The sequence below is a fragment of the Carya illinoinensis genome, chromosome 3 (assembly GCF_018687715.1).
Source record: "Carya illinoinensis cultivar Pawnee chromosome 3, C.illinoinensisPawnee_v1, whole genome shotgun sequence".
In the NCBI taxonomy this organism is placed as follows: Eukaryota; Viridiplantae; Streptophyta; class Magnoliopsida; order Fagales; family Juglandaceae; genus Carya; species Carya illinoinensis.
This window is the reverse complement of record NC_056754.1, coordinates 8,179,205-8,187,563: the sequence shown is the minus strand read 5'-3', so window position 1 is coordinate 8,187,563 and position 8,359 is coordinate 8,179,205. Positions and strand designations below refer to the sequence as shown.

The 8,359-nt window shown below is 44.2% G+C and overlaps 1 protein-coding gene across 1 annotated transcript; it reads left to right on the top strand.

The window, feature by feature from the left end:
* Nucleotides 1-403: 403 nt before the first annotated feature.
* On the top strand, nucleotides 404-787 carry LOC122303054 (protein RALF-like 27). Its single transcript, XM_043114581.1, has one exon. It carries the CDS (start codon nucleotides 404-406, stop codon nucleotides 785-787), a length of 384 nt encoding a protein of 127 aa, XP_042970515.1.
* The last annotated feature ends 7,572 nt before the right edge of the window (nucleotides 788-8,359 follow it).

Genomic DNA, 8,359 nt, shown 5'->3' with positions numbered 1-8,359 from the left:
AGAAATCTCAATCAAGCTGGACCCTTGCAGCACATGTGATGATACGGCCAAAATCGCTAAATACTTGAACATCTCGATCCAAGACGTACGAAAAGAATAGGAAGACAAAACACTATTCGGTCGACAAAGACTACGCTCCAGTGCTGGAACGCGCTTTGATACTTAATTACAAACCCCAGCACTGGGTTGCTTGCTGGTCAGGCGGCGAAACAACCGGGGGAGTCGTTCCAATCAAGATATCAACTTTACCCCCTTTTGTTTGTATTTGGTGGTATAAAGAAGAGCCAAATCAAATTACAGCTAGCCTTTCATTCATAATCTGGTGCTTTTTTAGCGAAGGAATATTCTCCCCATTTATATAGCCCCCCGGACATAGGAACGAGCTCAAACAACAAACAAAAAGATGGGAAAAGAATCGAAGAAATCGTTGCTTGGAGTACTGGTGATGTTTTCTGCCGTAATACTGATCATGATCTTGCCGAGCATGATCGAGTCCGGTGCAGTCCCTGATCATCGCAGAAATACTAGTACTGGGTGCGATGCTTCGGTTGGAGAATGCAGCCGAGAATTAGCAGAGCAGCTCGATGACTACCAAATATCCCCAGCTCCAGAACCAGAACCGTCCATTCAGTACAGCTACTATGCTAGGGATTATATAGCATACAGATCTCTCTCCCGGACACCAGTCTGTAGTTTAAAAAGATATGCTAATTGCTTAGTCCCTGTGCGTGGACGGACGCGATCATGCTCCACTTACGATCGATGCCAACGCGGTCGCACCGGCTGATCAGGCCATCCTCGAAATCACAAGCAAGCAAACACACCTTGGCGGTCTCGATCTATTTTGCCATCTTGATTAAAATAGTGAATTAAAATAATGTGTGTTTAATTTGTATCTCTAATTTATACGAAGACTTGAGCGCCTAGCTATCTTCTTGTACTCCCCCATTGTATATTGAGCTTATCCCTCGATGTACGTATCATATTATCCCCCAAAAAAACTGTAGAAAATCTGAGAAGAATACCACGGCCATTTCCCCGCTTCCGCCGCCTACCCACAATTAATGCCTAATTTCTTAATAAATTCATACGCCACGGCCTATAATCTTTATATTAAATATTAAATTTTCTGCAATGTTATTGTTACAATTCTCAACCTTTACCTATATATCATTCTCACTGGCGCCATTGCTTATTTTTTAATTCAGTATTTTCGTGGTTCTAATGCTTCATTGTGACATACGAATTAATACCCAATTATTATTGAAAATAAAATTTAACATGATTACTTTGTAATTTTGGCAATAGATTTTTATTTCTAATTTCCTATTACTTTAATTTTTCTCTTTTCCATGAAGCAAAAACATGTGAATATATATAGTTACTAATAAATTCACCTCATTGATATTCATCCCATCTGAGAGCTTTAAGTACTTCATTACTGGATTCCGATGCTCTAAAATTCATGCTTGAAAATGTTTCTTCCTTCAGAATTTCTTAACCCAAACGTCCTAATGTCTTGTTGGTAACATTGTCGTAATTAATGTCTTGTAGGAGCAGGTAACGTTTTTAGGTAATTACAGGTTTATTCCGTGATCTTATTCGTTTGCTAAATAAGGTAAATACAACCGTAGGACTGCTCACCGACCCAACCCAAATAGCTTTTGTTTAATTGAATAACCGATTACCCAAACCGAACATGTTCAGAAAACATAGGGTCTCTTACCCAGGGCAGCCCAGCCTACCTCATGGCAGAGCACGAGCACAGTCTCTTGAGGAACCAACGTAGTAGGACTTTTCATTAGGCAGGATTTTTTTCTGGCCTGATTCGAAACCCGGATAACCGGGTTCCTAACAGATTTAATCCAGGCCGGAACCCGCATTATAAAAACCTGGACCAATCTGGTCCGGACAGGTTATGGGTTTAAAACCCGATACCCAGGTTCTATATATTAAAAATAAAAATTAAAAAAAATTATTAAAAAAAAAACACATTAAACGAAAACCCTCGAAGCTCTCTCTCTCTCTCTCTCTCTCTCTCTCTCTCTCTCTCTCTCTCTCTCTCTCTCTCTCTCTCTCTCTCTCTCTCTCTCTCTCTCTCTCTCTCTCTCTCTCTCTCTCTCTCTGTGTTTTGAGCATTCAAATCTCTTCTCCATGGAGCATGTTTCTTTCGTATCAAGAGTGTGTTAGGGAAGCCGAAACCCTAGCTATCATTGCTGGTGACTAGCAAAGGTTGTCGTTTGGCTAAATCTGCTCTTTTCTTTTTGGATTTTATTTTTTCGCCTAGATCTATAACCTGTTATGTTGTGGTAGTGCGTGAGTAGTGTTTTGGTTGGCTAGATTGGCTCTTTTCTTTTTGAGTTTTATTTGTTAGAGTTTTGTTTCGCTTAGATTCTTTGTTATTATTATTTTGTTAGTTGTAATTGGTTGGCTAGATCTGCTTTGCTTGTTTGAGGGGTTGGGAGATGGGGGAAGGTTTGTAACAAATTGTGAAGGAGATCGACACTAGTTATGGATCGAAACTATAAATCATAGTATTTATTTTGTTCTTTCCATGTTTTGGGTAATTATAATCCTAATCTATTCATGATGTATGTTTTGAGAATGTTGGAATTTATTCAAAGAATCAAAACCATTTACACCCAACAAAATGTCTTGAGTTTAGGGCAAAAAATGTCCTGAATCTGGAAAGAACACCAATATACGTGAACCTTTTGACACAAAGCCAATGACTTAAACAACAGAATTCTTGCTTGATTTCTTAGCCTGTTGAGTTTCCTTATCTGGATGACCCATGTCCTTCCCAGACAAAAGTGGTGTTTTGTCTTTATCTTTAATCTGAAAGTTTATTTATTTTTATTAAAGAAAAAAAGAAAAGAAAAAGCAAGATCAATCCTTGAATTCATATTCCTGTGAAAAACTTTGTGAATACTGAAAAAGAAAGGGAGAGATGGTGATACCTGAGAAACCAATAGTGCATCAGAGGATTGTTTCTTTTTACTCTCTTGGGTGCAAAAATATGAATACAATCCCATGGCCTAAACTGCAATTAGGATTCCAATGATGGTCCTCTTTATTGGTATGTCATGTAGCTGATATAACTTCTGTATAGTCTTTTCTATTTTCAATAAGATACAATTTTCTTACAAACATGGAACCTCAGGATTTTCTGGAACGGCGAGAATTTAGTTTTTCATTTTATATAGGAGTAATGCTGAGATTTTAGTCCATTTTTTTCAACCTTTTCATGACCTTGCTTAATTATTAGCAAGAGCAGCTCTTATTAAGTTGATAAATCTGAAATTTATAGTTTCGTGTGATGTTCATTAGGTGAGTCGGTACATTGACTATGAAGATCCAAATAGAGCAGTGAAAGAGATCTAGCAGAGTATTGCAGATAGAAGCTCCTCCTGATTGAACTGATGATGATCAATCATGAAAATGGCTTGTAATTTTGTATTTTGTAATGTAATTAAATTTCAAATAATGTAATATGAAGTGAGTTGAATTATGTGTTGCATGCATTTTATATTATAAATATTGAATTTCTATCTTTTAGATGCATTTAGTTTAAAAGATAATTAGTTTTATATACAAAAAAATATGTTTTCAAAGTTTTTTCTTGAAAAAAAAAATAGTAATAGAATATAGGCTTTTAGATTAAAAAAAATTCTTTTTGGCAATATCTTTTTCTGGAAAAAAATTAATAATATAGCCTTTGTAGTTAGTTTAAAAAAAATAAAATAAAATAAAATAAATCCAAGGTTTGTAATATAGGCTGAAACCCAGAATTCGGGGTTGTAGAAACCCAGATCCATCCAGGTTTCGGCCCGGGTTATAACCTGGGTATACCTGGTTCAGAAGCCGGCCCAAGTATACCCATATATCCTATTCGAAACCCAGATGAACAGCCATATAACATAGCCCAAGTAGGGTGTGGCTTTGGCAAGCCGCGTAGCCCCCCACCACGACAAATGTGGATAGGCTTCTCGGCTACCCAATAGACTACTTCCCTGAGGGGACAAAAGGATCCTTACCCTCCCCTTGGCGACTGACTGACACAATTTTGTGGTGCCATTTGCAACAACGATGAGTGTCGGGTTGACAGGCTTTGCCCTACACCAGGGCTAGCGAACATGAGAGGTCGAGAACCGCCAAGCCTCCCAAGTGCCCAAAGAACCGACCCAGCTGCATCCTCGCACAAGCAATACAGCTGCCACTAAGTGCAGGGAAGATAACCCCCCAAGTGAATGCTAAATATGGCCCCCAGTTTTGTATCCCGCCAACTAGGGAGCCAGAAGGATGGGCACCTAGCATCCCTAGCCAAATGTCCCCCCTAGAGCACCTAGGGCGTGAAGGAGCAAGGCAGGGGCCAAAAAAAAAAGATATATATATATATATATATATAGAGAGAGAGAGAGAGAGAGAGAGAGAGAGAGAGTAGGACGACAAAACAACCACAACGTAGAGCACATGGCGAGGTGAAGAAGAAATATACTTGTCCATTGATAATTAAGGTCCTTACATATGAACTTTGCACACAAGCTTTACACAAAATTTTACAAGAAATGAAGGGAGAGCAATCAGCCTGCAGGGCCACTTGAAAGGACACTCAGGATCAGCTTCTCCCCTATGCAAGCCCCTTTCTCCAAGGCCTCTGTGTCAGGTTTGAGGGTCTTGAGGTCCAACAACTGCAGGTTGCTCTCGAGATCCGACAACATGTGGTCCTTTATCCTCTGCAGGCCCTTAAGGTAGCCACTACACCACGCCTCATCACGAACCTGGCGAACTTGTGACAACCCCTGGCACAGCTAATGGAGAGATGCGTTGGCCCTGGCTTTCTTAGACTCCAACTCCTTCACCCTTTTCTTGGTGGCCTTGAGAGACTCCCTCCCCCTTCTAAGAGACTGGAAAATCTCCTTGAACTTCTCAGCCAACCACTTGTATGACCAGGCGTCGGAGTCGTGCTGTTTGACCAACTCCGAATTAGTAGCTTGAAGCATTTCCAACTCCTCCCCTTGACGATCGAGCGACTCCTGAAGATTTTCTCTCACCTTCGATAAGAGCACAGCTTTGAGATGTTGTGAGCCGGTCTCCTCCCGGGACCTCTCCAAGTTGGCCTTGTATTTGTTCTTGCATTAGTGAAGGCAAACGATCCTCTCTTGCCTCCTTCACCTGCTAGGAGGATCCTCGATCATGACCCCTTTGCCCGCTGCGACCTTTGAACCTGTTCCTGGTCCAGCGAAAACGACTTTGACCCCCATTTCCATAGGCATCGAGGCTACAATAGTAACTATAGGGGAGACCGGGGGAACATCGACACAAGCCAAAGTCACCAAGGCTTCTCCATCCTTGCTGACCCCAACGTCGAGGGTAAAGATGGGATTGCATCAAAAGGAGGATGAGAAAGCCCTATACCCGATGCAAAAGCTGGAATCTCGCCAACTCCTGCCCCCACCATCGCTGGATCAGCGTCAACCATGTCGACCCCAACTTTGTCAGCCCATGACTTGGCCCGCATGATCCCTTCCCGATCTCAATGTCGTCACCTAAAGCAGGCTCGTGAGAATAGGGGATGGGAGAATTGGGCATGGACACTCGATCGAAAAGATCCCCAACCCCAGTGGGGCATTCCTCGAATACAGGAGCGAGGCCCTCTCGAGTGTAAGGTCGACTGAAAGGGCCACGACCTACAAAGAATGTTCCTCGAACGCTGGAGCAGGCACCCCATTGGCCTCGATGCGAACAAAAGGGGTCGTGGCCTGCAACCTATAGGAATAGCACCGCGAGAGGCTACCCACCAGGGGATAGCCCCACGGTACCACAATTGCCCGGTAGGGTCGAAGAAGAAGCATCCAAAGTCACCTCTAACTGATTCAAGCTGGCTATAAGGAGGGTATCGCGTACCCACTGCAGAAGGGCCACACCTCCCTGATCCAGAGGAAGGGCAGGAGGCAGTGTGGCTCAGCTAGGTGGCACAGAAACCACCTCTATCTTGGATGGAGGTGGCGTAGGTCACTGGACAGGCACCTCGCCATAGGATTGCCCTAGAGGGCAAATGATGTTGTCGTTGGAATCAAGCTCGGTCAGCAGGTTGCTCCTAGGTTTCTTCCCCTTCCTCTCGACTGGAAAACTTGGGGAACACATATGCCCTTGGGGACAGGCCTCCCCCATCGGAATGGTGCACTCCACGTAGCATAGCTTAGCGTGAGGGGATAATTACCGCAATAGGCTATCATTAGAAAACAAGGCGTCTATAAGAACCTCAGCCTGATAGGAGGCCACCCAAGTTAGACCTTGATGCGTTAAATCTCCGGCAGGGCTGCTAGGGTCTTAACGACCTTGTCATCCTACACGACAACCCAAATGGCCTGAATGAGGAATTCCTACTGAAAGACCTACCCTGCGGGGAATTCCCATATGTTGCCTAACATGAAGAAGAAGTGCTTAAACCACCCAGACAGCTTGTCGTATTATGGCTCCAGGCGAGCCAAGGCTCGGATAAAACTGAAACTGTAAGTGTTCCCGCTCTTCTTCAAAATATTGTGAGTGAGGAAAAACTCTCGGCAGGTAAGGTTGTGCTAGTCGGCCCTCACCTCCTCCAGGGCATGCCACCAAATGATGCTGTAGCTCACGAGGATCCTCCACACGTTAGGATGTAGCTAAGCCTCAGCCACACTCGCCAGGTCCAACACAACAAGAATAGGGAGGCAAATCGATAGTCGCAAGCCACTGGAGAACATGGGTGGGTATAGCGCAATGTTGGACACAAATCCCTCAGAGTCCACGACACCCTCATCCAAAGATGGTACCTCATGGTCAACAGCACCTGCACCTTATACTCTACCCTAGCGATTCCAACTCATTGGGGGTCACTACCGACTACCACAAGGAGCCGTCGTACCTCTGGGCCGTAGTAGGGGCCTCCTCAAGTTTAGTGTCCGTAAAGCCTTAGGGAGGATTCGTGGGCTTGGCAGCTTTGGGGTTCTTGGAGCTCTTCGGGGCAACACAAGTGGAGCTCATGGGTGCCTTGAGTAAGTAAAGAAGAAAGGGAGGACAGGCATGGGAAGTTTCAAGCGAAAAGGGTAAAGGATACTCGGGGAATGCAAAAAGGAGTTAAGGGACTGCCTGCAACCGAAGGAGGGAGCTTATATAGGCTTAAAGGGACGATCCGTGTCCTAGGATCGTGGGAACCCACACGTAGCAAGGCCTACAGACTTGGCGTGAATCCCGCAACACAAACTATGAGAGGAAATGTGGCAGGAGCCACCTAACACCATTAATGTGGAGAAAATGTAATGCATGTCATCAAGTACCTGAAATTAACTGTCTGAAACATACTAATGGAGCAGAAATGGGAACTATTGTGCCATACTTGGAGAAGTGGAAGGGCCAAACCAGGGCAACTCAATGCTGGACACATAGAGGGAATCAAGAAAAGGGCACGACCACCCATCCCACAGAAGAAAGTAGCTGACAGCCAACTGCTCGGGAAGGCAAAGGGACAAGGACAAGAAGTAATTCTAACCAAACCAACCTAGTAGGAATTAGCAGGGTAACCGTAAGGGAGTTTTCCACCCAAGCCCAAGGCCCAGGAGCGCAAGCCTAGATATGAGAAGCCCAGGCTGACCAGGCAGCACCCTGACCCACAAGGGGCCCCAAGGCCTAAGGGAAGGAGACAGGGGGCGCACCACCCCAGCTCCTTCCCTATGCTACCTAGGTCGAGAAGATCTAGACATGTGGGCAGGCGATGCCTACAAGAGATCCTTAGTCCCCTGACAACAAGTAAAGAGGACGAGGAGACTCAACGGATTGCACTCGCCCCAGGCAAACAAGTCAGAGGACTAAGTCACATTTATGACACCTAACTGGGAATGCGGGGGAAGTGACGTGCCCCTTGGACACAGAACACGGGCGTCTAATTCTAAAGACCAAATATAAAAGTCAATTTCGAGGTATCAAGAACTCTCTCTGGTCTCTCTCAACTCTCTCTACTCACTCACACTCTTCTCTAAAGTGATACTGATTTTAGCATTGTAAACCCCCCGGCCACCACCACGGCCATCGTCTCGGGGCATTTTTTTGTGTTTGCAAGGCCAATACAGATTACCCGAGTTGCTTGAGAGCCCAACTCAAAGGCATGCAAAACACGACATTAACATTGACATTAAAAATGTTAGAAAACTGAGTGGGATTACTTATTGATTACTGTGGAAGCTATTAATAGTCATTATACAGAGGACCAAGTTCTAACCAGTTCACGTACAAGGCAAGAACCATCACATACATTACAAAGCAAGCCTAAAATTATCATCAGGATTTGTTGTTTAGACTTCATTACTTAAAAAAGAATACCAAG